General features: G+C 30.3%; 15 protein-coding genes across 15 annotated transcripts; 5 read left to right on the top strand and 10 right to left on the bottom strand.

The window, feature by feature from the left end:
• Positions 1–22: 22 nt before the first annotated feature.
• LOC113799445 (uncharacterized) lies at positions 23–550 on the bottom strand. Its single transcript, XM_027350067.2, has one exon. It carries the CDS (start codon positions 461–463, stop codon positions 95–97), a length of 369 nt encoding a protein of 122 aa, XP_027205868.2. The 5' UTR covers positions 464–550; the 3' UTR covers positions 23–94.
• A 1,803-nt stretch (positions 551–2,353) lies between these two features.
• Positions 2,354–6,222, top strand: LOC113799669 (uncharacterized). The gene is made up of 2 exons (XM_075820616.1): positions 2,354–3,119; positions 4,304–6,222. The coding sequence occupies exon 1, from the start codon at positions 2,624–2,626 to the stop codon at positions 3,062–3,064; it is 441 nt and encodes a 146-aa protein (XP_075676731.1). The 5' UTR covers positions 2,354–2,623; the 3' UTR covers positions 3,065–3,119; positions 4,304–6,222.
• LOC113799670 (fatty acid-binding protein-like) lies at positions 3,301–3,826 on the bottom strand. Its single transcript, XM_027350350.2, has 3 exons — positions 3,757–3,826; positions 3,422–3,696; positions 3,301–3,354 (listed from the first exon to the last, which is right to left on the bottom strand). The coding sequence occupies exons 1-3, from the start codon at positions 3,824–3,826 to the stop codon at positions 3,301–3,303; spliced, it is 399 nt and encodes a 132-aa protein (XP_027206151.1).
• LOC113799667 (phosphoribosyl pyrophosphate synthase-associated protein 2) lies at positions 4,694–6,020 on the bottom strand. The gene is made up of 3 exons (XM_027350347.2): positions 5,613–6,020; positions 4,990–5,545; positions 4,694–4,910 (listed from the first exon to the last, which is right to left on the bottom strand). Exons 1-3 carry the CDS (start codon positions 6,018–6,020, stop codon positions 4,771–4,773), a joined length of 1,104 nt encoding a protein of 367 aa, XP_027206148.1. The 3' UTR covers positions 4,694–4,770.
• A 185-nt stretch (positions 6,223–6,407) lies between the features above and the next one.
• LOC113799666 (uncharacterized) lies at positions 6,408–8,748 on the bottom strand. The gene is made up of 4 exons (XM_027350346.2): positions 8,652–8,748; positions 7,901–8,569; positions 7,449–7,833; positions 6,408–7,363 (listed from the first exon to the last, which is right to left on the bottom strand). The coding sequence occupies exons 2-4, from the start codon at positions 7,943–7,945 to the stop codon at positions 6,498–6,500; spliced, it is 1,296 nt and encodes a 431-aa protein (XP_027206147.2). The 5' UTR covers positions 7,946–8,569; positions 8,652–8,748; the 3' UTR covers positions 6,408–6,497.
• A 63-nt stretch (positions 8,749–8,811) lies between these two features.
• On the top strand, positions 8,812–9,848 carry LOC113799668 (uncharacterized). The gene has a single exon (XM_075820615.1). It carries the CDS (start codon positions 8,959–8,961, stop codon positions 9,748–9,750), a length of 792 nt encoding a protein of 263 aa, XP_075676730.1. The 5' UTR covers positions 8,812–8,958; the 3' UTR covers positions 9,751–9,848.
• Positions 9,809–10,623, bottom strand: LOC113799671 (uncharacterized). Its single transcript, XM_027350351.2, has one exon. It carries the CDS (start codon positions 10,240–10,242, stop codon positions 9,850–9,852), a length of 393 nt encoding a protein of 130 aa, XP_027206152.2. The 5' UTR covers positions 10,243–10,623; the 3' UTR covers positions 9,809–9,849.
• A 381-nt stretch (positions 10,624–11,004) lies between these two features.
• On the bottom strand, positions 11,005–12,820 carry U3-55K (U3 small nuclear riboprotein factor 55K). Its single transcript, XM_027350314.2, has 3 exons — positions 12,658–12,820; positions 11,407–12,595; positions 11,005–11,348 (listed from the first exon to the last, which is right to left on the bottom strand). Exons 1-3 carry the CDS (start codon positions 12,700–12,702, stop codon positions 11,104–11,106), a joined length of 1,479 nt encoding a protein of 492 aa, XP_027206115.2. The 5' UTR covers positions 12,703–12,820; the 3' UTR covers positions 11,005–11,103.
• Positions 12,821–12,869: 49 nt separating this feature from the next.
• LOC113799650 (uncharacterized) lies at positions 12,870–13,969 on the bottom strand. Its single transcript, XM_027350315.2, has 2 exons — positions 13,757–13,969; positions 12,870–13,699 (listed from the first exon to the last, which is right to left on the bottom strand). Exons 1-2 carry the CDS (start codon positions 13,836–13,838, stop codon positions 13,032–13,034), a joined length of 750 nt encoding a protein of 249 aa, XP_027206116.2. The 5' UTR covers positions 13,839–13,969; the 3' UTR covers positions 12,870–13,031.
• Positions 13,970–14,039: 70 nt separating this feature from the next.
• Positions 14,040–15,796, bottom strand: LOC113799391 (prostatic acid phosphatase-like). The gene is made up of 2 exons (XM_027350009.2): positions 15,248–15,796; positions 14,040–15,192 (listed from the first exon to the last, which is right to left on the bottom strand). Exons 1-2 carry the CDS (start codon positions 15,654–15,656, stop codon positions 14,153–14,155), a joined length of 1,449 nt encoding a protein of 482 aa, XP_027205810.2. The 5' UTR covers positions 15,657–15,796; the 3' UTR covers positions 14,040–14,152.
• A 506-nt stretch (positions 15,797–16,302) lies between these two features.
• Positions 16,303–19,674, top strand: LOC113799648 (uncharacterized). Its single transcript, XM_027350313.2, has 2 exons — positions 16,303–17,789; positions 17,861–19,674. Exons 1-2 carry the CDS (start codon positions 16,636–16,638, stop codon positions 19,302–19,304), a joined length of 2,598 nt encoding a protein of 865 aa, XP_027206114.2. The 5' UTR covers positions 16,303–16,635; the 3' UTR covers positions 19,305–19,674.
• A 127-nt stretch (positions 19,675–19,801) lies between these two features.
• On the top strand, positions 19,802–20,781 carry LOC113799392 (uncharacterized). Its single transcript, XM_027350011.2, has one exon. It carries the CDS (start codon positions 20,116–20,118, stop codon positions 20,758–20,760), a length of 645 nt encoding a protein of 214 aa, XP_027205812.2. The 5' UTR covers positions 19,802–20,115; the 3' UTR covers positions 20,761–20,781.
• A 196-nt stretch (positions 20,782–20,977) lies between these two features.
• LOC113799442 (uncharacterized) lies at positions 20,978–24,646 on the bottom strand. The gene is made up of 2 exons (XM_027350064.2): positions 23,424–24,646; positions 20,978–23,369 (listed from the first exon to the last, which is right to left on the bottom strand). Exons 1-2 carry the CDS (start codon positions 24,516–24,518, stop codon positions 22,737–22,739), a joined length of 1,728 nt encoding a protein of 575 aa, XP_027205865.2. The 5' UTR covers positions 24,519–24,646; the 3' UTR covers positions 20,978–22,736.
• Positions 21,006–22,555, top strand: LOC113799441 (saccharopine dehydrogenase-like oxidoreductase). The gene is made up of 3 exons (XM_027350063.2): positions 21,006–21,706; positions 21,776–22,294; positions 22,359–22,555. Exons 1-3 carry the CDS (start codon positions 21,006–21,008, stop codon positions 22,465–22,467), a joined length of 1,329 nt encoding a protein of 442 aa, XP_027205864.1. The 3' UTR covers positions 22,468–22,555.
• A 227-nt stretch (positions 24,647–24,873) lies between the features above and the next one.
• LOC113799347 (uncharacterized) lies at positions 24,874–26,866 on the bottom strand. The gene is made up of 4 exons (XM_027349961.2): positions 26,684–26,866; positions 25,709–26,606; positions 25,147–25,638; positions 24,874–25,080 (listed from the first exon to the last, which is right to left on the bottom strand). Exons 1-4 carry the CDS (start codon positions 26,795–26,797, stop codon positions 24,947–24,949), a joined length of 1,638 nt encoding a protein of 545 aa, XP_027205762.2. The 5' UTR covers positions 26,798–26,866; the 3' UTR covers positions 24,874–24,946.
• Positions 26,867–27,092: the final 226 nt, after the last annotated feature.

Genomic DNA, 27,092 nt, shown 5'->3' with positions numbered 1-27,092 from the left:
TACTTGTTTTGTTTAATCAATCATTAATTATAATTTTAAAATTAAATTTAAATGTTAATCATTTGTGAGAAAAAAGTTATCAATCTTTCGTTTATTAATGAAAATCAGCACGAACATTATATGGTTGTTTACCTTCATAATAATCACGTTGTGTTTCTTTTTCATCGATCGGTATAAAAATCGGTATTTTTACCTGAACCTTATACGGTATTCGAATGATTCGTAATTCGGGTATTTCTTTGATAACCGGTACTGGAATTTTAATTTCACGAATATTTTCATTGTCAGATTTACAAATCAAATTGGAATTTTGTTCATTCATCCGATGTTGTTGATGATGATGATCATCGTCATTCGATTCAATAGCGAATATTGTTGATAACAACAAATAAAGAAAAAAATTTACATTTACAAAATTTGACATTTCAGTTGGACTGTTTTTTTCGGTTTGTTTGTATGACATTTATCGAATGATTTTTCCATCGTATAGGTAAAACAAACTAATCATTTACACCTTGAGAATGATGTAATTTTCCAATATAATTATTTCATTTAATTGATGGAAACGAAAAAATTTCAACATCCCATAGATTTCATCTCAATACCTTGCATGTTTTCATGCACAACTGAACTTGATTGTTTTTGTCAATCCAGACAGAAAAAACAAAAATAAATTAGAACGGGCGTAATTTTTACGGAAGCCATTCCAATTTCAATTTTTACCAATTTTGGATACAACGGGGAAAGAAAGAAATTTGAAAAATTTTGATTCGTTTGGTATTTTGTTGTTGTTGTTGTTGTTGAAAACCCATAATTAGAACAGTCATCAAAAAAGGGTTTTTTATTTCAAAATAATGGGAAAATTTATATTTTATTTTATTTTTGGATTATAATGATGGTACAGATACTATTTATAGATAGAAAATCAGGAGAAAAAAGATTGGCAGTTTTTTGGTTTTCATTCAACATTCCCAAAAAAACAAAACAAAACAAAACAGAAAAAAATTATATACCATTCATGCTTTTCTATAATCCGAATCATCATATTGATTTTGATTGAAACGACCAATCATTCCACTATAATTCTCGGGATTTTGTTCACCAAAACCTAATTGTCCAAATCGTCGTCCATGGTTACCGCGAATATAATCATTACCATTATTATTATTAGTATATTCATGATCATATCGAGAGTTACGGTTGGATGAACCGGTCAAACCACGACCATAAAATGATCTAATTGGTTCATATGGTTTTTTTGTTTTAATATAAACAGGAACTTTGACCGGAATTTCAACGGGGTATTTTTCATATTTATAAACAGGTACTTTTCTATATATCGGATATGGTTCATAAATGATACGTTGTTTTTTATTTGGTGGACATTTTTCATTCAATGATCGATGATAATGATCATTATGTTTGAAAAGAGCTCCCGATACCAGATCCAAAACGGCAATGATGAATATTAGGACAGTAAATTTTCGTAGCTCCATCGATAGTTGCACACAAACAAAGAAAGACAAAAAACGCACAGGAATTTCAATTCAATCAAATTCAAATATGAAAAGATTCAAATAATGAAAATGTGAATGTGGTAAAATCAGTTTATATATAGTTTGGATTTTTGCTTGAAATATTCATTCAAACAAAAATGATTAAAACAGAACAACGTAAACAATTTAACAAAGATAGCAATCGTCAATCGAACCGTGACATTGATATTGTCGATTCAAATTTTTTTCCCCAAAAACATAGTTCATCTTAGTTAAATCATATAAATAAATAACTTAAGAACAACAACCTTTTTCCTGTTGTGTTACACACATACAAACACACAAATATTGTAATTTTTTCTGTTATTTACGCATTTCTCTCATTGACATTGGATTTTCAAACAACAACAACAACAACAACAACAAGACAAAATGACGATCGCCTTGAGGGGAAATCCCGGCAAATTTTCCATTTTGAATTACCTCATCATCATTATCGTCTGTTGAATCTTTCTTCTTCTTTATTTTTCCAATCAAATAATGATCCAAAATTCCCCAGATTTCCGAATTTTTGAATGAACAAAAAAAAGGGGGTTAAGGTTATAACAATTTTACTTAATGAATTGAATTCGGAAGAACAGAAATTCAAACAAAAAAAATTACTATCTTATCATGCAATAATAATGAAAATGATTTTTAAAAAATTGATATATTTTTCATTATTATTATTATTATTTAATTTCTAATCAATACTTTCTTAACCACTTGTGATAATCAATCAATCAATGATGAACTTCATCGCAGTAGTTCTAAAGGAAAAAAAATTTTATCATAACATTTGAATAGCTATAAATAAATAAAAAACGCCACACTGTCATACATAGAAACATAGGCAACAGAGAAAGAAAGAAAAACAAATATATCGTCAAAATTGGATTATCAATATCAGAAGAAAAAAAAAATATCGATTGGTAGTGTTTTGGGTTGATGATGATGTTGATGCACGCATTAGATCTGAGTTTACTTAATTTTCAATTTAGCCTGCTTTTAAAATTATATTAATCTGTTTTTCATTCATAAGTTCAGTGTTTGAGTGTCAAACAAAACAAAAACAAAACAAAACAAAAATGTCAACAATTGCCGTTACTAGTTCACAATCATTAACCATAAATGAAGAACCATTATTTGATCCAAATGCATTCGGTATGGCAACATTATTAGGTGGTCTATTAATAATGGGTATTGCATCCGATTTAATGATTGATTCAACAACCGATTGGTTAGCATGGTCATTAGGTTATTTTGGTCTTGTATTAATTATTTGTTCATTAATAGCATTTACATATTCATTTATACATTGTTTTCAAGTATCATCAAATGAATTAAGACCATTAACAGTGAATAATAATTTGCAACAACATCAACATCATGTACATCATTTTCATCATCAATTTTATGGATCATCATCATCATTATCATCATCATCATCATTGATCAAACAAACAAACAAAAAAGTTAAAAATTCAAATTCAAATGGTCATTCGAAATCAGATACCATTGTGGTATGAATTTATTTGCTCTACTTATTATTATTATAATTCGTTAAAAAAAACCAAAGTAAATGTAAATGTAAATATAAATTCAATTTTTTAAAATGAAATAAAAATTTTTATTTTCTATTATTTATTTGGAAATGAAAATGTTTTTTAAAGGGGAAAAAATTGAAAATTTGTGCCATTTTTTTAACCGGATAGGAATGAATTTGTTATTCACACATCTTTGTTTTCAATGAAAATCATCCACATTAAACAGATCGTTTATATACTCGAACCGAAGTTATTTCTCCAACAATGCAAGTCTAGAAAAAAATTTCACAAGATTTAGATGATGAGAAATTCAACTTTAAATTAAAATCAAATAATTACCGTTTTCAAATGAGTTTCACTGAATTCACGAATAATTTTAACTTCTTTGTCACCTTTTTGTGTTTGTACCATAGTATTATCACCGTCCATAACAACAACAGTTTTTACAGTTTTTCCATCCATTCGTGATTCATCAAATTCTTCGTCAATTTTAAAACGAATTTCGGTTGTTTTCAATGAAGTATGAGTTTTAATAACCCAATAGTCGCCATCTTTGACAACTTCAATAGTTGGTTTCGTTGTTTTGGCCAGATTACGTAGAATGAATCCAACTCCTAATATTGATAATTAAAATAAGTGATTTGGAAAAAAAGAAAGCACCATGAAATACTTACCAAGTTCTTTGAGAAATTCATCGAAATTTTCGCTCGATTCCAATTGATATTTACCTTCGAATTGAACCATATTGGATTTAGAATGAATTGAAATAAAACTATAAGAAAAAAAACTAAAATAGAAATTTAATCCCGGTAATATATGAAGAAGAATGAAAAATGAAAATTTTTTCAAATCTGATTTATAGAACTTTTCGCAACAAAAAAAAATTGTGTTTGATTTAGAAAAATAATGGTAATGGTCGAAATGGAAGAAAAAAAACACGCCGATGATGAACATGAAATAAAGAAACAAATGGTGGGAAAGTAACCAACAACAAAAAAAACTCTTAGTTGTTACAGTGTATGAAAAGTTATCGTTGTTAGATTTGATATGATGGATGAGTGAATGTGAATACCATTCGGTTAAGACTGAAACTGGTTTTACTTCAATAAACCACTTTTTTTCTTATAATAATGTAACTTGTCGATAAGTTTGTTATCAAGAGTTGTAAAATATTTATTTTTCTTCAATTTTCATCAAATTTTTTTTTTGTAATTCAAATAGAATTTACCCAACAAATTTTCATTACCATTTATGCAAATAAAGAATAAAAAAAAGAAATTTACCGTTTTTACGAGTTTGTTGGCCAAGAATCGCCCATCACTCTCAAAGCCAATAATAATTGAACTGATGGAACAAAAAACACGTTCGTATCGATTGTGATGGACGTTGGCAGAACATCATTTTCTATTCACAAAAAAAACTTTTTAAGCATCTTTATAAAAAATCGTTGGTTTTTGGACAAAAATGACAAATGACAGATTTTTTTAAATTATTATTGTAATTAAGAACAATACTCTTGTTTAGAATATAACATTGATTGATATAGGAAATTCCATATTTATTGGACAACATTGGAAAACAATTGATAATTCAAAATTTAGGGATCCAAAATTTCAAATTAGTAAATATATTTATTTTTCAAAAAAAAATTGAATTGCGATAAAATAAGAAATGGCAGGCATAAATGTTTAATCTTCCAAAGTAACATTACGGAAAAGATAAGACATTGATTCATTGTTATGGATACGACGAATTGCTTCCGATATTAATATGGAAATGTCTACCGTTTTGATTTTGCCACATTGAAGTTTTTGTACTTCATGTGGTACTGTAATTATTCATTTGAAAAGCAAGAAAAAAATTTTTTTTTGTTAGATTAGCAGTAAATAATCTACAATTCAACATACCTGTATTTGTAACAACAACTTCATTAATTGGTGATTCTTCAATTAATCGTGGTGCATCTTGGCTTAAAAGTCCATGTGTGGCTAATACATAAATTTTATAGGCTCCACGTTCTTTAAGAACTTCGGCTGCTGCCACAAATGCAGCAACATCATCAATAAGATCATCGACAATGATAGCAATTCGTCCCATAACATCACCTACAACAGTCATCGGTGGTTTATTTTTTTCAGCTAAACTTGGTATTGTGTCCAGTCGAACATCAATGATTCGGTTTTCAAGAGATGATGATGATGCAGATGGCGATGTGCTTAGATTATGCGGTGGTGGAGATGAACGGCCATCAATTTGATCAGAATCCGGTACTTTTTGTTCACCATGAATAACTGCAATACCCAATCGTAAACGTTCAGCATATGAGGTTGCTTTTTTGGTTAAACCAGGATCTTTGGCTACAATCACTGCATTACGATAATCAGGTATCGATTCTTGTATATATTGCAACAAAAATGGTGATGCACGTAGATTATCGACCGGAATGTCGAAGAAACCTTGGACCTTTATCAGAAAAGTAATTTACCTTATTGTCATAAACAAGATTAGAAATACATTTTTTCAAAAAAACCTCTTTTTGATGTAGATCCATTGTGATTATATGAGTGAAGCCTGATTTGCAAAACAATTTGGCCATCAATTTGGCGGCAATACAACCACGTTTACGCATTTTTGATTGTTTCGAATACGGCATGTAAGGAAAAACGCCAACAATGTTTTTGGCCGAAGATGTTTTACATGCATACGCTAGAATCAATGCTTCCATGACGACATTGTTAACATCTTTGGCTCCAGTCTGAACAATATAAACATCACGACCACGAACAGAATCTCCAATTTCGGCAACCGTTTCACGATTTGATGAATGATAAATTGAACAGGCACCCAATCTTACTCCCAATCGTTCGGCAATCAATTTAGCAAACTCTTTATGCGAATTCCCGGTCAATATGACCATATCTGAATTAATACCAGCCATATTCAGTAAGGATTTTTGTCTCAAATTATAAAATTCAAAACTCGGAAAAGAAAGATACAAAAAAAAGTAGAATCTATAATGAATGATCAGCTTAGGCTGATTGTAGCATTGAGCTACTACAAATAATGATTCAATCAAGTTGAATAAACTAGTTTTAAAAATTTACAAAAAAAATAATAATAATCGCTAAATCTAAAAATAATGATAATATTCTATATCACTAAAAGATCTGAAATTAAAACACATATGATATTCGATCCTCATCAATATCATCTCTATTTATGATCATTAGATGTCGCTTTTGCTTTTTCGAACGAAAATATTATAATTTGGATCAAATTTCCATGGACATTTATTTTATTTAGTGTCTATATTTCAAGGTAAATATTTCAAAGAAAATCATATTATTTTTTATTGATCAAAGATAATAATTTTGAAAGAAAAACAATTTTTAATACACTATTTTTTAAAACATTTTTATGATATTGAATTTCGATTTTTTTTCGATAAAGGAATACCATTGTTTTCAAGTTGTTTAATGATGAGATCACGGATTGTTGGTATCGTATCCTGTTGTTGTTGTTGTTTTTCTTTTTGATCATTTTTGATCGAAATATTTGATTTTGATTTAATCACTTTTTGATGTTGTTTATCATTACAAAAATAAATGTTTGGATCTTCCAATCTTGACCATTTTGGAAATGCACATGGTTCTATTAATGGTGATTTTAGCAATAGATCAAAAACATCGGCTACAGCTATTAAATATTCTTGTTTATGGCAAACTAACGATTCAATAGCAGCTAACAATTCAATCTGTAAAATCATACTTTTATTTGGATCGATAATTTTCGTAAATTCTTGTAAAATTGGTATGGCAAATCGTTGAAATCGTGATACGTTTACCGATGATGGACAAGGTTTTTGATGTGTACAAGTATTGAATTGCAAATATCGTTTAAACATGAATGAAAACATTTCATAAAAAAATATTAGACGTGATGTTTGTCTACATTGCCATAATCGTTGTAAACGGTGTGTAACACATTTAATATTTTCATCATCAATTATTTCATCATGTAATCGATTACAAAGATATTCATATTGTTTTGCTTCGATCGATGTTACAAACATTCGATGATTTTGTGCTAAAAATTTATCAAAATCTAATTCTAAATCAAAATCATCATCTTTAGAGGATATATTCGGATTATCCGGTGATTGATTCTCACGATTTTGTTCGTCAAATTTGAATCGATTTTGCAATTCAGATAGTTTGTTGTATGCTTCATTTAGAATGTTAACTTGAATTTTTGATGAATTAATTGAATCATAATAATCATCTGATAAAAATTATTACATAATTAGCATAAAGTTATCAACAACAACAACAAAAATGATGAATCAACATTTAATTTGATGACTTACCGCAAACATTTTTGAATCGATGTTCTTGAATATCAACATCCATGTTAACGGATTTTAGTACTCCTAATTTTCGATGTTTTTTAGATTTTTTTGTCAACATGAAAATGTCTTCATTATCGTTCGGCATTTTTAATGATTGTGATGAATGATTTGGTTTGATTATCATTCGAATCATACCATGATTATCGATCGATGGTAATGATACACGTGGAACAAATTTTTTTATCAATTTTTTTGTTGACAATGTAAGCGATGAAGAACGTTTAGTTCGTTTTTTCTTCATCAATGATGGTGGTGATTTTATTTTCGAATTATCATCAACCATTGTTTCCAATTCATTAATCGTTGAAACTGTTGGTCTAGAATTTTGAAATTCATTTTGATCCTATAGTTTTAAAAAAGATTTTCATCAAATTATTCATTTCAAATTCATCAAAATTCATTTCATTTACCATTGTTAAATTTGTCATCATGACATATATAATTGGCATAAACATTTAAGGTATTTCAACAACAAACAGCAAACAATCAATGGAATGTTAATCATGAAAAGAAACATTTTCTACTGGGGCTACAATTATGAATTTATATACGTGTTAAATTTTTTTATTATTAAGATTATTAAATTGTCATCATCATTGGTCCATTGATGTTTGTCATTGTAATTGAGATTTTGTGTGTGTTGATTTCATTTGATTTTTGTACATCTACAAACATACATTACCCGTAATCAGTAATAATAAAACTAAAAGATATCCGATCATCACTATAAAAATTGCTGTATGTCAATTGTAAATGATAATGGGTTTTTGAAACATACGATTTTTTTTTTGGTTTGTTTGTTTGATTTGTTTTATTGAAAAGATTTTATGGAATTTTTTTCCTTGACACTTAGGATAAACAAAATTCCAATGATGATATAAAAAAAAATCGACATCATTCAGACATTTTATTGAGAATTATAATTTTTTCAACAAAAAAATTCTTCATGGAAATAATTTTAACCAAATTCACTCCTTGTATGCATGTGTGTGTGCGTGATTTTTGTCAATGATAATTGGTATCCAGGCAGCCATTACGTAGATTTTTATATATCGTAGAAAATTATCCATCTCAAATATCTTCAAATATCATTATAAAAAAAAAGAAAACAAATCAATTCCATTTGAAATCAAATAAAACAACAATCAAATAATAATGTACATGTTTCGAAACAATCTTTATGATGATAATTCTTCATTTTATTAGAAAATGAAGATCGAAATTAGAGCAAATAAATTGTGTTTATTGTAAATAAACTTTATCCAAAATGATAATAATTAATAGCTGAAATCCATATTATCAATGTTATTATCATATATGCAATATCTATCCATTGCATATATGATAGAGAATACAGCGTGAGAAATTGATGCTGATTTGACTTTGTTCGGTCATCGTTCAAATCCTTCAATTTGTTTTCCCCGTTATTGTAAGAAGCTGAATTTTTTTTTTCCATTCAAAATTCAACATGTTGAAGTTGATTCTGTTTTCGATTGCTTTAGTGGCCATGATTCATGGTATATTTGCTGTTCTTCCACAAGAACAAGAAGCACGAATTCATTGTAGATCATTATATCAAACCGATCCTGATGAACAAGGAACATTTTTTACAAATTTTCGTTGCAAAGTTCAATGTAATTTTACTAATCAAATTCGTCATCAAGAAGTAAATTCTGGACAATCTTGTGGTCTAAGTTTACCGAATGCTGATAGACTTGATTATATTTGTCAATCAGGTCAATGTAAACCTCGACAAGTTCCACCACACCATCAAGGACCACCAACATCACCGAATGTTTTTCCAACTTCTAATCGTCAAAATGGCCAATTGACAATTCTTTCTACGAAAGCTGATTTGTCCATACCAGAAAAGGATACATATTTGATGATCTGTGTGCTAAACAATGTTGCTGAACCTATTCATCATTTACCATTAGAAGATAATTATTGGATCAATCGATGTTATAGTTGTTCAAGTGATATAGTGCAAGAAACACGTACACCAACTTATATCACTCCATGCCCAATGTCTGAACGTTATACAATCAATCAAAATTCAAGAATAATTTTTGAAATATGGACATATGATTCAACACCGACATCACGTTCACCTAGTGGAAAACCGGGAAAATTTATTGGCGGAACTCATCTTCGTCTCAAAGAATTGATCGATCGTCGTAATCTTGGACATCCATATTCAATGCGTCTGATTGATGGTTCAGCCACAGGTACATTGACCACTGAAATCGAATGGTCTTGATCAAATTTTTTTTTTTTATAGATAGAAATAAATACAATGATCGAAATAAGAATAATAATAAAAATAATAAAAATATAGTTTTATTTTATCAAAAACAATTTATTCAATATTTCCATTTACAACTTTTGATCCAAACGATGACATCAGGAAAGCCGATAAATGGCGTTGATTTTGTCGTTCTTTTAGATAACGTGAAAACAAACCCATCCTTCTTGCGTTCGAATTTCGATCGGATGCAACTCGATGGAATTTTGCTTGTTTCATTGATGGCTTCAAAGTACGTTGTGAATGCATTTTAGGCATACGATTTGGTTTGGATTCTTTTCCAATGTTTGATGAGAATGATGTTTGCGATAAAAGTTGCGGACGTATCATATTGGAAAATTGAATATTATTCACCGACCAATGTGGTTGTTCAACAGTACATTCAATAAATAATAAGAAAAATGAAAAACCAATGATTAGCTTTAAAAATACTTGTTTGAAATACATTATGATCGAGATTTTTGATGAAAAAAATGGATAAAATTTGATGGAAAAATTCAATGATGAGATCGTGTATTAAATCTGCAATGAAAAATTTTCGTTTTTATATTCGAGGAAAACGAAAATTCATGATTAAGATGATGAGGCGAATGAAACCCTAAAGAAGGGTTATCTATGGTCATCTTCTAATATAAAAAATACTCTCACTTTGCAATAATTTGATCACGATCAAAACCAAACCAGTTGAATCAGTTATGTTTTTATTTCTACTTTTTCAATGAAAAAAATAAAGCAAATGCAGTTGCTGGGAAAAAACAATCAACGTTATAAACAAACGAATAAAAAGTAAATCAATCAAAACTATTTTATTGGCTTGTTGTTTAAACAAATAGACAAGCTATTTATCACAATAAGTGAATGACTTTTCAACCAGAAAAATAAAACCCCAAAATGATAGTGATATTCCTCAGATAAATGAAAATCGTTCTATCAAACAGGTGTTTAATAATAACCTTTTTTTTATTGATTCATTGATATGGTCGGCTTTCAAACAAAATCAAATTCAGTTTTAGATTCATTTCGATTAGAATCCGTGATTAAGAGATCGTTGCCCTTTTTTTGTGTGTGTTCGTTTCTGTGCGAACGCAGCTAGCCATTAATCACCATAATATCTATTGATCAAATCAAAAAGTGCTAAAATGAAAAATTGATGCTTGCCATATAGATTCATCATCATTTTTTTTTGTTTTGAAAATAAACACAAAACAAAAAAAAATAGAAATGGCCTTTTATTGACATCAAACTTATTGAATGTTAATGAATTTATTTACATAAAAATAATTTTGTATTTGAAAGAAAAATGAAAATTCAATCACATTTATTCGATTCGATGAATGAAAGTGGTATTATATGAATAACATTATGAACATTTTTAAATCGTTCAAACCATCTACCTAAACGATGTTCTTGTGATATGGCGGCTATCAGATAATGACCATCAGTAGTAAATTCCATTGCATTAATGAATCCATCGACCTTATAATCGAATAATTGTTCAAAACCTTTAAAATCAGGTTTAATTTTCCAAAATATAATACGACCATCATGTGAACCTGAAAGTAAAAGCAATAATAGCATTATATTTTAAAAAAACAATAGAGATATGAATACCTGAAGCAAAAAGATCAGTATTTCTTAACGATGCTAATGATGTAATCCAATGTTCAGGTTTGTGTCCATTCGAAACAGTTTGTATAGGTTTCTTTTTAAATATGGCCCATAATGATATTGATCCATCATCAGCAGCCGAAAGGAAATGAGATTCATCGATAAATCGGACAAAGTCAACAGTGGCCTTACCACCGGTTAGAAAAATGAGATTTGATTCTTCGGGTATTTTCCACAGTCTAATAGTACCATCACGACCACCCGATGTAATGCAACGTTCACGCACAAACGAATCGATTGATGTGATTGTATCATGATGACCAAATAAACTTTCAACATAACCCATTTCATCTAAATTCCAAACTTTTACCATTCTATCCTCAGAACAACTGAACAGTTGATGAAATGATCGTCGAAATGCAAGACCTGTAATCGGTCCACGATGTCCACGAAAAGTATGAAGATGAGCCATAGTCTCTGGGTTCCATATATGAATTACTTTGTTTTTACAGCCAGAAGCTAAAAATTTAAAATCCGTAGACAAAGCTAATGCTTGTATGCTGGCTGTATGACCTTTGTTATAGGTTTCAGGATTGGCACGATGATTGCCCTGAACAGTTTGTAAACGTTTACCGTTCTTAAGATTCCATTTTACGAGATTACAATCTTTTGATGCACTAAATACAAAACAACCATCATTACTGACGACCACAGCTGTAATGGATTTCTTGTGCCCATTTTTCATCACAATTAATTTAGACAAATCAACCGAACTATAACGATTGGCAACGGCTCGGTGTAGTTTGCCCAATTTTTCTAAAACAGATTCCTTTAGGTGTGATGATATAAGATTCGAACGATCCTCATCAGATTCATCTTCTTCATCATCTTTCTTGTTACCAAATATTTCCGATTGTTCCAATTGTGAAAGATATTTTTTAGCTAAACGAATTTTTTTCTCTTGTGCAGTTTCATTTTCATCTTCAGAATCTTCAATTGTTTCATCATTTTTTCGTTTTTTTCTTCGACCGCTATCATCATCGCCTTCATCCAATAAATCATTCTCACTCACAATATCATCTTCATCGTCTTCAAGATCGTCACTAAGAATTTCATCATCTAAATCGTTTTGTTGAACTTTTTTGGATGATTTAAATTTTTTATTACCTGTATGGCCATTTTGGACGCGTGTCTAGAATTTTGAAAACCAAAATAAATGAATAAAAGAAAATTTTGCAATAAATAAAATAAAACCTTGTTTTTTAATGATTTAGCTTTATTGCGAATAAAAAAAGGCATCGTTTTTTTCTTTGGTTTCAAAAAAAATTAAACACAAATTTGTCGAAAACTTAAATCAAAATTAAAAAAATCACGTGTGTATTTTAGCGTGTTTGGATAGTCAGCTATTCATACTTAAATAGTGTACATTTGAGTATATATAGTGGTGTTCAGAATTCAGAAAAAAATTAAAAATTAAATCTTCATTGAAATGATTATGATAAAAAGACCAAAGAAACAAAGCTTATTGAATAGAAAAAGAAATTGTAAAAGTGAAAGTGAAAAAAAATCTAAATATCAATGATAATACAAAAAACTTAATATAAATTAAGCTGATAAACAAAGAATGATTATTCTGAATCAGTATCAAAGTCCACGGTATTCTCTTGATTTACAACATCCATCACACGATTAAAAGATTTATCAAATTCTTCTTTAACTGATTCAAACAATTTTTGAGATGAACAATCACTTGGTTTATGATGATCGACATATGTATCCAATTGTTTTAATCCTTCTACATCGCCATTTATATTCGGAGATTTACGGGAATTCATTGAATAATTTATAGATGATCGTTCTTTTGTTGCTGAATTCCCATGCAATTTAGATTCGAGATCTTCATTGATTACATTGATAATACAAGAGTCTTCACGGCTAACGAATGGAAAGTTTTCTGTATCCAGTGGTCTGAAACTAGTTCCGTTGATATTTTTTTTGTCATGATCATTGATTTGATGAATGCTTAGACATTTAGAAGAGGATCTTGAATGAAAGCGTAAAAGCGGCTTCAAATTTCGCAAGCTATTACGATGTTTAGAGCTAATCGAACCGAATGTTTCAAGTCGACGTTGTTTTTGTCGTTCACATTGAAAGGAATTTTTTTCCGCTGATAAATTATCAGTATTAGCCATTATTTTCAAATCATTTGTGATATGTGATACAACTTTGACCATACTTGCTTCTAACATAGATAATTGTTCTCGTGTTTGACATGCTGATCGCTGTAGTTTAGAAACTGATCAAAAGTATTAAAAATGAAATTAAAAACAAGGAAAAAAAATGCTCAACTCACCTTTCATAGCGATCGCAGCAATAAATATCATTAAAAGAATAAGAAATGATATGAAAATACAAATAAGCCAAATTGTATCCATTTTTTTTTGAACTCAAACAAAAAACCAAAAAATTTCGAAAAAATAAACCAAAACGAAAAAGGTGAAATGTTGTGGCGAAAAGGAAATCATTAATAATCGATTGTTTTGAGTATCGCGATTGTTACTCATTGTGTTTTAATCGTTCGAATTGGAAATCGGCTCATTCATTTTTGATTCCAATAAAATAAAATAATATTATGATTTTACAAATGTAATCAAAGTGTTATTATTATTAGTAAAAAGTAAGATAATTGTATTTTCATAAAAGTGGATATTTGTGTAAAAATTTTTAACTTTAAAATTAGGATAGAAGATCATCTTAATCGTTCATATCCGGAACGGCTATTGATACAACTACAAACATACATGATTCCCATCAATAAGAAAAACATCATGGTCAAATTGACAATCAAAAGAAGAATATTTACGCTTATCATGGCTGTTAATTCGGAATGAATACCACATGAATGTTTCCAATCCTGTGGCGGTGAAAATGGTTGGATTAAAAATAAAAATTCATCTAAAGGACACATAAGATTTTGTTCGTCGAATTCCTCTTGATCACATCCAGGAATATCTAATCGATGTGGCCGTAATTCCTGCGTTTCAAGCAAATCAGCAGTTTCGTTCAGATACCATAATTGTACGTAGTATTGTGAAGAATTTTCTCGACTTTGATGTAATTCAAACATCAAAGTTCCAAGATAAGGCACAAGTTCCTGATTCCATACGTTCAATGTTTGTAACAATGCTGCCAATTTTGTATCATGAGTAGAATAAAGATGCAGACGATAATCTCGATCCGAATCAGATGCTGGTTCCATTACCGAACGTCTCGATTTGAATATATCACCGATTCGATGTAGTAGTTCACCTGCTCTAACTTGTTTGATAAAATCATCATCAAACATAGAACGATATTTGGCCACCTCAAATAGTCTTAACTGTCGTCGTATTTCTTCCTCTGATTCTTGAGTCCATTTTGAAAGTTCCTCGCTACGATTACCAGATTCGGGTTCCCATTTGTACCAATAATAACCGTTTTCGTGCATGATATTCATATTTTCATGTACGTTCGAAACCTGTTCAATTGTATGAAGATGGTCAGATAAGATTCGTTCCAATTGATCTAACAGTGGACGATATCGTTGTAATAGGCGACGATTTCGGCGTGAATCCAATAATCGTTCTTTAATTTCATCTGCTTCAGGACATGGTTTATTTATTCGAAGTAATGTATCCTCATCAGCCGGTATAAATGATTCGATTGGTGTCGGTTGCCATAATTTTGCCAATGGTTCGGAAGTTGAACTGATATTCCAACGAGCCAGACTAGAATTGGGTGGATAAGCTCCTGATGATATGAGGTCACTAGCCGTTTTATCATTCAAACGGAATCAATAACAAACCTGCCATAATCAGTTGAGCCGTCTCTATACATCGATCCAATGCCGAGCTTCGAATAAACACTTCTTGAACCGAAAATCTCCAACCAAGATAATCACTATAATATTTACGTAATAGCTGCCCAAGTCGATATGCTTTTGCTTTACCTTGTTTGGTTAGTTGACCAAAACCTTGTGGCCAATATTTATGCTTTTCATAATAAGGTTCTGGTGGTTCAACCCAAACGGGTGTACGATCACCATGACGAAATACTATTTGAACATGGCGTAGTATTGTTTGATCATTGGATGTCCAACTTTTTGATGATGATAGCCCTTGAACTTCATTATTTCCAATCGAAAATGATTGTCTATTATTGTCGAAAATAATCAAAATGATTGTTAAAAATGACCATATATTCCACGAATCCATATAGAATTAATTAATTTCTTCTTCTTAATCATACGATCAAATCGATCAATGTTCAATCAATTTGTTTGTTGCTTTAACACAACTCAACCAAAAAAAAAGAACGTTTGTTCCTTACTTTTGTGAATGAAATCAATAATTGATATGATCAATCATTTTTCTGGTTCTTATATTATTATACTCCATTTCAATCATCAATGTATACTATTGAACTTTACTCATAATGTTTTTTATCAATTAATAAGACATTGATGATTGATAAATTTTTATCACATTTTTGGTATTGTCTTCTGGTACTGCTTTTATATGAATAAAAAAAATTTTTATCTCCTTACATCAGTTGAAATCATAAACCTTCCTTTTTTTTACAGATAGGGTAAGTTTTAGATATTAAGTTTTTTTTTAATCATTTTCATCAAAATTCATTGGGGAAAAATCAAATTTTCGATCAAATTAATGCCACAAGATGGCATTAACAGTTTGATGCTCATTTTTTTCTAAAATCTTTCAATTTATCATGCTTCTATTGATGACCCAGTGTCCGTGTTTTAAAGTAGTAGTTCATTTGTATGCGTGTGTTTGTATGTTTTTTTTTTTTCATGTTGAGCTTGCTATTAGTTGTGGCCAGAATTGTGTGTGTATGTATATTGTTTTTTTTTCGTTTCTTATTTGGTTTAAGGATTTTTTTTTAGAATAATGTATCGTTATAATTTGTCCTCCACGTGCATTATTTACATTTTTTAAATCTTTTTAATTCGTGTCGTTATCAAATATTTATTAAATATCGTTAAGAATATATTGATATATCAATTAAGATCGACAAATGAACTTGAATACTCATCAATAATAGAATAAATATTTGATGATTTGATCATTCTTTTATAACAACAACAACAACAAAAAAAATTGATCATTCAGAATCAAATCATAACAAAGATTAATTGTAAAGAATAACTGGTGAATTAAGAATAAATAACTACCAATGGACCATTTCGATTCATCGATGATCGTAACAACGACAAATCCATTTAGTAATGATGCAGACTATAGACATCTAAAGACTAATTCTGCAATTGATTCACCTAAAAATCTATCGAACAATTCTGCTAATGAAACTGATAAAAATGATGATGATAAAGATGCTATTGATTCATACAAACATGATTCACATTCAAATCACTATAATAATGTTTCCGGACAAAATGATGATCATGAAGTGGAACCATCACGTCCTTCGAATCAAACAACCGTTTCTTCACGTCCAAGTCGGAGTCCCAATAATAGCCGTCATAGACGTACTGATTCACGATCAACTGGTAGTAATAGCCGAAGACGTCGACATCATAGATCATCTTCATATCGATTTCGTAGTCGGCGTTCAGATTCAGATGATGATGATGATTCTGAAGACGATGATGACGGCGATAATATCAATTATGATGGACGTGATAAAGATAGCGATGATGATGATCATACGAATTCAAGTCAACAATCTAATGAAGATGATGATACAGACGAAGATAGTGATGATAGTGATCATCGCCATCGACGATATCGTACCCATCGTTCATCAGCACGAAATCATCAAACATTGTCAACAGTGATGGACCCTCCATCTAACAACATGAACATGAATCGAAATCGCCATCATCAATCGTCATGGAGTAATAATCGAAACTTTAATAACAACAATAGCCATGGTAGCGGTAATGCTCGCTGGACGTCTTCATCATCTAATCATCATAGAAATCGTCAACATAACAATAATAGTAATAATAATAATCGTCATCGATATCAACATCGTCATCGGTCTTCGAATGATCGTAACAATCATCATCATCATTCGCATTCATCGCATGGATCTTCATATACTCAACAGCAACAACAATCTCAATATAATGCAAATAGTCCTGGGCCATCGCCATCATTGTCATCGACGGTGGTGGCAGCAACTGATGTGACCACCTCCGCTAGCGGTAACGAAAATATCTATCAGCAACAACAACAACAAACAATTTCATCAACCGTATTGGCCCAAAATCAGCTCCAATCGAATTATTTTGCTGTTGCAGCTGCCACCGCTATCGCTGAGCCATACAATCCAGAAGATGCCATTTTCAATCAAACACAATTAATGTTGGTCTTTTATTAATTGCCTTTGTTTTATTTTTCTAATTCGATTTTCTTTTTTCGTTTTGCAAATTTAGGAATTATCGTTCTGCTAATATAATGACAAATGCTAATCAACTACAGCCAGCCCTACAACCAAATAAAATGCGACATAGACATCTGGTTAGCGTATCATTAGTCGGCAATGATGAGGATGATAATAGTAATCCTCCGACGAATAATTCTACTAACGTAAATCATGATCACCATCAACAGCAACAACAAGAAAATAGTTTAATTAGTAACACTCACAATATTGAATTAACTCGAACTTGTGGCTATGGTGGCCTGCCTCAACAACATTCACAACATCAGTTGGAACAGCACCAGAAAAATCCACAACATCAGAATCGTCGCAATAATCAAAGAAATAATAATAATCAACAACGATTCGACAGTTCAAACAACAATACAAATAAAAAGAATCGATCATCAACTTTGTTGATACAAAAGATACCACCCCACCAGAATCGTATTGATTTATTAAACGATCATTTTCAAAAGTTTGGATCGATTGTCAATATTAAAGTTGGCTGCGCCGGTATTACCGATTCAGTCGATGGAGAAAAATTAGATCCAGAATCAGCATTAATCCAATATTCATCGCCATTTGAAGCGAATCGAGCATATCGTTCTACTGAACCAGTTCTAAACAATCGTTTTATTAAAGTCTTCTGGGCTCGAGACCGTGAACAATCAGAAGGTTCTAACAACAATAACCATAATAATGTATCGAATAAACGAAAATTTCCATCCAATGATATGACATCTGGTAATAACAATCAACAACAACAAGCATCCCAACAGGATCTTCGTGCTGAGATAACAAAAATTCAGATGAAAAAATTTAAACAAGGTCCACAGCATCAACAACAAGAACCTATACCACCGGCAAAAAAAGTAGTATTTAATGCGGCAGCTGTCGCCGCTGCACGTAAACGTCGAACGATATTGATGCAACGATATCGTCAGCAATCTGATGAATTGAACCGAAAACTTCGAGAATTACTGCTCAATCAGCGCCATTTAATGACCAAATTAGAAGAACTAAAACAAAATTCAACAGATACCAGTAAACAACAACAAGGATTAAAAAAATTAATCGAAACAAATATGGAACGTATAACAGAAATGCAACAAAAACAACTACAATTACAACAAATGATCAAAACAACATCATCGGATAATCTTTTGACTAATTCGGCAACCAATCGTGTGTACAACAATAAGAAAAAGCGAACATCAACACTAACTACGAATGATACAGTCGTTGTTGATTCGACAGATATCGAAAATGTAGAAAAAATTGAATCGAATCCTAATGTTTTACCAAGCCATATTAACGATAAACCGGAAGATGATGAAGAAAATATAATCGATGAAGAAGATATGATAGATGATGAGGATGAAGAAGAAGAAGAAGAAACTGATGATGATGATGATGACGATGATGATGATGATGATCCTGATGAAGAAGTATAACAAATAATTAATTCCATCTTTTTATTATTCAATTCAAAAAATATCTTTTTATTTGTTCCATTATTTTGTGAAAATATATTACATGATGATGATGATTAAATCGACTCGTGAAAAAAAATCAACATATAATATCTCTAATATTTCTATTAAAATCTTCACCTTTTTTTTAAAAAAAAAAACTTTGAATTATGGATTGGCGATTATGAATTGTACACAACTAAACATAAATTTTAATTTAATTATATTATTTTCTCTGAAAAAAAAACAAACTAAACAAAAAATTGTACACATTTGATTTATTTGTTGGAATTTGGATAAAAGATATCATACATTCGATCATTATTATTATTATTATTTGTTGTCAGCTTGATTATCAATTGATTTCAAAACAAAAAAAATTGTGTTACACTCTTAATTACCATTTGATTTTGTTAGGTTATCTCAATTTTAACCAATATTGATCAATATTTTTTTTTGTCTTCGTTTTGTCTTTTGTCTTTTACTATTATTGATTGGTTATATTATGTATTGTAATTTCATTTTCATTTTTCATTTTTTTTTTTTTTGTTTCTGTGTTTTCATTTTTTTTTAATTTTTGCTTTGTACCTTATTCTATAGAATTCATTTTATTTTATTTTTTCTTCATAAAACAAAAATTCGATAATGAATCGAATCAAAAGAAAAATTTGAATCGAACTTTGGTTAAAAATAATGGAATGAAGGAATGTATGAAACATTTGAATAAAAAAAAAATCTTTTCTCATTTTTATTTGAAAATATTGGTCTGAAAAAAAGAATTTAATCGAATGTGATGAGTGAAGTGAAAATGGATTCAAAATTTAATAAAACAATACGTACAGATAAACGATTACGATTAGAAATTGATGAATTACTTGCAGATGTTAATGATTTTATGTGGTTATGGCATGGTTGGCCAATTTGGGTTTATCGTAAAGTATTATATGCACCAAATACTGTTACAATGGATGATCGTATTCGTATACAACGATCATTAACCGAACAGATGCCTGATTATGAACAATTAGCATTTGTTCGTCGTATGATTGAAACCCAGTTACCCGAAAGTGATGAACGAAAAAATCGAATCGAAAAATTGGATCGTGCTTTAGCTAAAACTGAACATGGTCGAGCATTTTTAGTTGAATTAATAAAAAAGATTGATAATTTATTAGGATTTGTATCGAAAGAATCGGTACTACAAGAAAAAGAAGATTTGGAAAAAATGATTATGGAAAATTCAAGAGTTGATAAATATGTTGCAAAAAGTTGGGCATCAATACAAAAAATTTTCAACACTAAACCAAGATCTTTTCGAAGCCGACAGATTATAGAATCATTGATGAAAAGAAGAACTCCAAAACAAACAAGAATGCAAGATGTTTCTGAAACAATAATGAAAATAAATATTTTTCAGAAAAAAAATAAAAGTTTATAAATAAATTAAATTAAATTTTGATACTTAAATGTTATTTTTTTGGCCATCAGATGGCAAGCGTATATAGAAACATGAGAAACATTCATCGATTTGACAACTCAATGGAACATCATTGTTTGATCAACATCATTAATCAATTGATCATTATTTAAATCTTGGGTACACATTTAAATATATTGTCGATTTTGTTACAAACCTGTTGAACATCGTTTGAGCATTTGTTTTTTCCGTTTATTCATTGAACAATGAATTCATCAAAAGAATTCGATTTGATTATTTTTGGTGCTACTGGTTTTACTGGATTTTATGTACTTAGAGAATTATTATTATCATTAGAACAACGTAAATCAGAATATGAACATTTAAAATGGGCAATTGCTGGTCGTAATGAACAGAAAATGACAATGAAATTGGAAGAAGTGGGCCAAGAATTGAATAAAAATCTTGAAAATGTTACTAAAATTGTGGCTGATTGTTCAAATACAAATTCATTGTTGGAAATGGCCAAACGTTCTCGATTAATCATAAATTGTGTTGGACCATATTGTTTTTATGGACGACCTGTAGTTCAAGCTTGTGTCGAAGCAGGTACCCATCATATCGATATTTCTGGTGAACCGAATTATATTGAAGCAATGGCAATTGAATTTCATAATCAGGCCAAAGAAAAAGGATTGATCATTATATCAACATGTGGATGGGATTCTATTCCATGTGATTTAGGTGTTCAAGTGACTAAGCAAAAATTTCCCGGACGTTTACATTCAGTTGAAACATTTGTTTCAACCATTCCAGGTTCAGAAGGATACAAAATTAATACTGGTACTTTAAATTCGGCTATTAATGGATATAGAACTATGAACGAATTAAGGGCCATTCGACGACGACTTTATTCCGAAGTATTGACAGTAAAGATTCCAAGAAGTCGAATCGTTCTCAAACGAAAGTATACTTAGAAAGAGATTTTATTGTTGAATAAAATTACAAAATCTTATTTTTTCTCCTTTTCACTTAGAACTTTACCATTTACTCGTGACGAAGTTTCAGGTTGGAATGTCGAATTTCCTGGTAGTGATCGTTCGGTAGTTCAACGTACACAATACTACAATTATGAACATTTCAAAGAACCACCATTACAGATACAAACATATTTTACTGTTGCATCATTTACACATTTGATGGGATTGATTGTATTTGCTGCTATGTTTGCTGTAATGACGGCTACATCATTCGGTTCAAGATTATTGTCTCGATATCCAGAAGTTTTTACAGCAGGTGCTTTTAGCAAAAAAGGTCCAACACGTGCACAAATCGAATCTTCTCGATTTCGTACAACCATTATTGGACGTGGATGGTCAAAACGTGTATTGGAACAACAAAGCAACCCGGATGATGTTGATAGTGAACCAGAAACTGAACCTGATGAAACTATTACGGTTCAAGTTTCTGGTAGAGATCCAGGTTATATGGCCACATCAACTTGTTTGATTCAATCTGGTCTTACCATTTTGATGGAATCGGATAACATTCCTAGGTAATTATTATTATAAATTATTTTTGTTCAATAAATTTTTTATTTGATTTTGTTTTTATAACAGAGGTGTATTGACTCCAGCATCGGCATTCCGTAATACACATTTATTGGATCGTTTACAAGAAAGAGATTTTACGATTGAAGTTGTTTCATCACAAAGAATTGAAAATTGAAAAATTTGTTCTTTTTTTATTGTTTTTAAAAATTACAAATCTTTTTTTATAAAAAGTTTTTTTCAATAAAAAAAATTATTATCCAAAATTAATTGTGTAAATCTTCATGATTATGATAAAAAAAGAAAAATTCTTGAAAAAGTGAAAACAAAAATTTAGAACCTTACTAATACTAATGATTATAATAATTTAAAGAATAAAAAAGAATTCGGTGATTAAACAAAATTAGATTTTGAATAAATTTCAATCATTGTTGAAAAGCGCCATAATCAGGTAACAACAGGATCAATAACAACAGCATGATTATTATTCTTGGCCAATGTAACGAAATAACCATTTTTAGAGATTCGAAGTCCACAACATCGTGATACTTTTATAAATGGACATTCATAATCCCCAATCAAATTACCTTCTTCATTAAAAACTGAAATATGAAATCGATTGCCATGTGAATCACCACAGATAATATCACCATGAGCGGTTACATCGATTCCATTAGGAAATCGAAGCATTTTTGCAGAAAGACGACGAACCAGAACACCATGTACATTAAAAACACAAATATTATGGCCTTTGAAATCGCATATGTAGAAATGTTTGTTGTGGAATGCGATGTCTGATGGTTCCATCATATGCGGTGAACATGTGAACCAATTCAAAAGGTCACCGAATTCATTCATGGCAATCAAACCAGAACGAACAGAATCGACTACAATAATATGACGATCTTGTGTGGTGGTTAAACCGCTTACAATGTCCATCGGTGGCATATCAATCAAACCCATGTAATTGCCTTCAATTGAAAACATTTGCATTCGAGAACGTTTTGAACCACGATCACAAATAATATATACAGGCTTAGGATCTTCAGGTCGTAGAATGGCTGGTGGCAACATAGCAATCTATTTTAGAAGAATAAACAATTTTATCAATTTCATCTATGGCATAGTTCTTACCTTTCTTGGTTGATGAAGCTTTCCATTCTCGGTACCGTATTCACCAAAGCTAAATTTGAATTTTCCATCGAATGAAAACACACAAATTCGATGATTGTTTGTATCAGCAATAACAATGTCTTCATTGGGACCAAGACAAAATCCATGTGGTGTATCCAAGCATCCGGGTCCTGTACCGATTTGGCCAAATTTATAAGTCACATTCAATGGTTTGGGGCGTCCAACGGTAGCATCATTCAACAACAATGACTTAGGGCCATCCGATTCGGTCTCATAGATGACTGATGATGAATCCAAAGAACGATATACTTGAGAATTCAACAGATTTGTTCCAACACTGCTGAATTGTCCAGGAGCACGAGAAAAGGACGGTTGAATTGATGTTTCAGAATTTGTTGATACTGGTCCAGGGCCAGGAACAGTTGCTGACACGTTCATTGAATTAGGCTGTGAAGAAGGGAAGCCAGTGTCGACATTGTTTGAGAAAAACCAATTTAAAAAATTTGAAAATCTTTCATCAGTTTTGCTGCGAATTTCAATGTAAAACAATATGTTGAATAGTTTGTACAATGTGTCTTCACGTTGCTGCAAAATAGATATTTCACTCGGATCAGCTACTTTGTTCATCAATGCGTGAGCTATTTCATCATGACCGTCAAATCCTAACTGTTTGACAATCAATTGATAGAGAATGCATTTCGATTTCGACATTTGTTCGGACATCTGTGAGTCATCGTGCGATGGATTGAAAAAAGCACAATTAATGAGATCCGGGTTAGCGAATAATATTTGAAATATTTTATGCAAAAAAGGATAATCTTGATCATTGCATGGAATCGATGTCAACATGGGCACTCTTGAAAAAATTTCGTTATCATTTAAATCGCAACAAGGTTGATTCATTTGTCTAGTTCGAAAATCACCGGAACGAGGTTGTCCTGTTGGAGCCTGTGATTGCGGAATGTCACAGAACAATGGTTCATTGGTGCTTGTCACGTCCGAAATTTGTAACGAAGAGAACATATCCTGCATCAAAATTGATGTTCTGTTGGTATTTTCTTGATTATCCGGATCGTTTCGGATTTGACCGTTCATGATGAATGAATGAAATTGTTTGTGAGAAAAAAAAAGAAAAAAAATCGGTTTGAATGTTCGATTTAAATTGGAAAACAATGTGAAACAATGACTAACTGTCACCACTTTTTCTTTGTGTATTTATTAACGCTGTTTGAACAAAGATGAGCAGGAAATACTGAGCACATTTAGTATTCCGTTCATAAACGATATGTTCTTTGTTTGAAACTATCCTGTTTTCAGATTTTCAAGTCTCATGTATGATATACAAATGTATATGAATGACAATATAATTTGTCAATATATTGTAGAAATTAATTTTCGGAACTGAAAAAATAGGGTAAAAAATTGATAATGTGATCATCCTCCCTCCGAATTTATAAAAAAAAATTTTTTGAAAATTTATTATAAAATTTTGCAGGCAATTTAGTACAATTATTAATTAAAATTCAATCAAGAATTTCATCAGCACAAAGACGTTTATAGTATTGTCTGTCTACTTTGCCCATCGATGTAGATTTAAGATGTTTGTCATTGATTTGAATCAAACCTCCAAGTAATTGTTGATGAATGCCAAGATTTTCTGAATGAGTAAAAACAATTGATATAAATTCTGTGATATCAAGCGAATTAATGTATAAAATCTTACCATTGGCAAATTCTTCCAATTCTTTGATGGAAATTTGATCATTTTTAAAAATGACATATGCTCGTGGAACTTGATAATATTCACGATGTTTAACCGGTACAACAACAATTTCTTTCACAGCCGAATGACTCATTAAACAGCATTCAATGTCAGCTGGAAACACTGAAAAATGTTTGAATTTGATCAATTCTTTTATTCGATCGACTATTTTCAGATTTCCTTCCTCATCTAATTGTCCAACATCACCAGTATGAAACCAGCCTTCTTCATCAATAGCCAATTTAGTTTCTTCAGGATTATTAAAATATTCTCGAAATAAGCTTGAACCAGTTATACAAATTTCACCCGATTTTCCCGGTAATGTAATGGTATCTTTAGTAATTAAATCAATCAATTTCATTTGATAACATCCAAGTACTTTGCCCACATTATCCGGTATTCGATCTAAACGATTATTTGCTGAAATGAAAATACATTCAGTTGAACCATATGCTAGAATCGATTATAAATTAATGATTAGTTATTATTATTTTTTTTTTTTTTGTTTTATGATAATAATTACCATCTAAAATTTTAATACCAAGATCATAGAACAAAATATTGGCCGTACTTTCGGCTAATTTTGTTCCACCAGTCATTGCTAAACGAATGCTTGAAATATCATGTCCTTCATGATTTTTGACCAATGTATTCATAGCATTTGATGTTCCATATATTTGAACAATTTTATATTTTTCAATAATCTCAAACATAGAATCAATTTGAGAATAATCAAACAATACTATCGGTGTTTGTGTAGCCATTAAAAAAAAGAATAAACTATTTCCACTTAAATGAGCCACTGGTAATAATAATAATGTTGATAATTGATGATATAATTTTAATGGTTCAAAACGTTTTAAATTGATAAGATTGTTCATAATAGATCTATGTGTATGGCAAGCACCTTTTGGTTTACCTGTTGTTCCAGATGTAAACACAATGGTTACTGTTGAATCAATTGATTTGGAAAAATATGGTATTGTTTCGATTTTAACATCTTGAAAAGCATCGATTAATTTTTCAAAATTACTACAATCAGTAATTGGATTTTCCAATGGATCATTATTATCAAAAACAATTACTTTTAATCGTTTTTTTAATTGACAATTATCATCTTGTTTAAAAAGACGTTCAATTTTTGGATAATGTTTACGTGATATAAATAAATATTTTGCTTCTGTTTGATTTAATTGTTGGCCAAGATAAAAATGAGTAAATACGGGTGAAATCGATGTATATGGTATGTTTAATAATAAACAAGCACAAATAACAATACAATTTTGTATGGAATTATCACCCATTATTGCACAAATATCATTCGATTCAATATCCAATAATGATATCATTGATTTAGCTAAAGAATGTGTTTGCTGTTCCAATTGACCAAATGTTATTTGTTTTCCAGTAAGACCTTCTGTCTATCATTTACAAAACAAAAAATGAATAATTAATTATCATATGGCAATGTTTTTTTTCAAATTGATTAATTAAATACCAGAAAAATTTTATCCCGAAAATTATCAATAATACGATCATCAAATAAATATTGACCCAATGGTTCCAATACAATCGATTCATGATCATCATCTTTTTCGGGAATTGGTGCCATAATAATTGAAAGTTTTTCAGTTTTTTCAAATGCAAAACAAGATTAATTCAAAAACCGAATTGCTCATCATTTTATACAGCAAAAACATCTTATATAAGTAACGATCTCTAAATTGATTAAGCTTTTTTTTATCAATTATTGAAGGTTATCATCCAAAAATTATGATTATTATTTCATTTGATTGACTGACATACCATTCAGATCATCTAATCTATTCGAATCAGGCAATTTTTGTTTATTTGTTTATTATTGTAAATAGATTTCTTGTTGTTTTTTTGCTGATTTTTTTTAATTT

This window comes from Dermatophagoides pteronyssinus, unplaced genomic scaffold, assembly GCF_027571235.1.
Source record: "Dermatophagoides pteronyssinus isolate colony J.1.1.1.1 unplaced genomic scaffold, Derpt_VIB-CSIC_2022.12 sq0007, whole genome shotgun sequence".
Classification (NCBI taxonomy): domain Eukaryota; kingdom Metazoa; phylum Arthropoda; class Arachnida; order Sarcoptiformes; family Pyroglyphidae; genus Dermatophagoides; species Dermatophagoides pteronyssinus.
The sequence above is the reverse complement of the archived record's forward strand: the minus strand, read 5'-3'. Positions and strand labels throughout refer to the sequence as shown.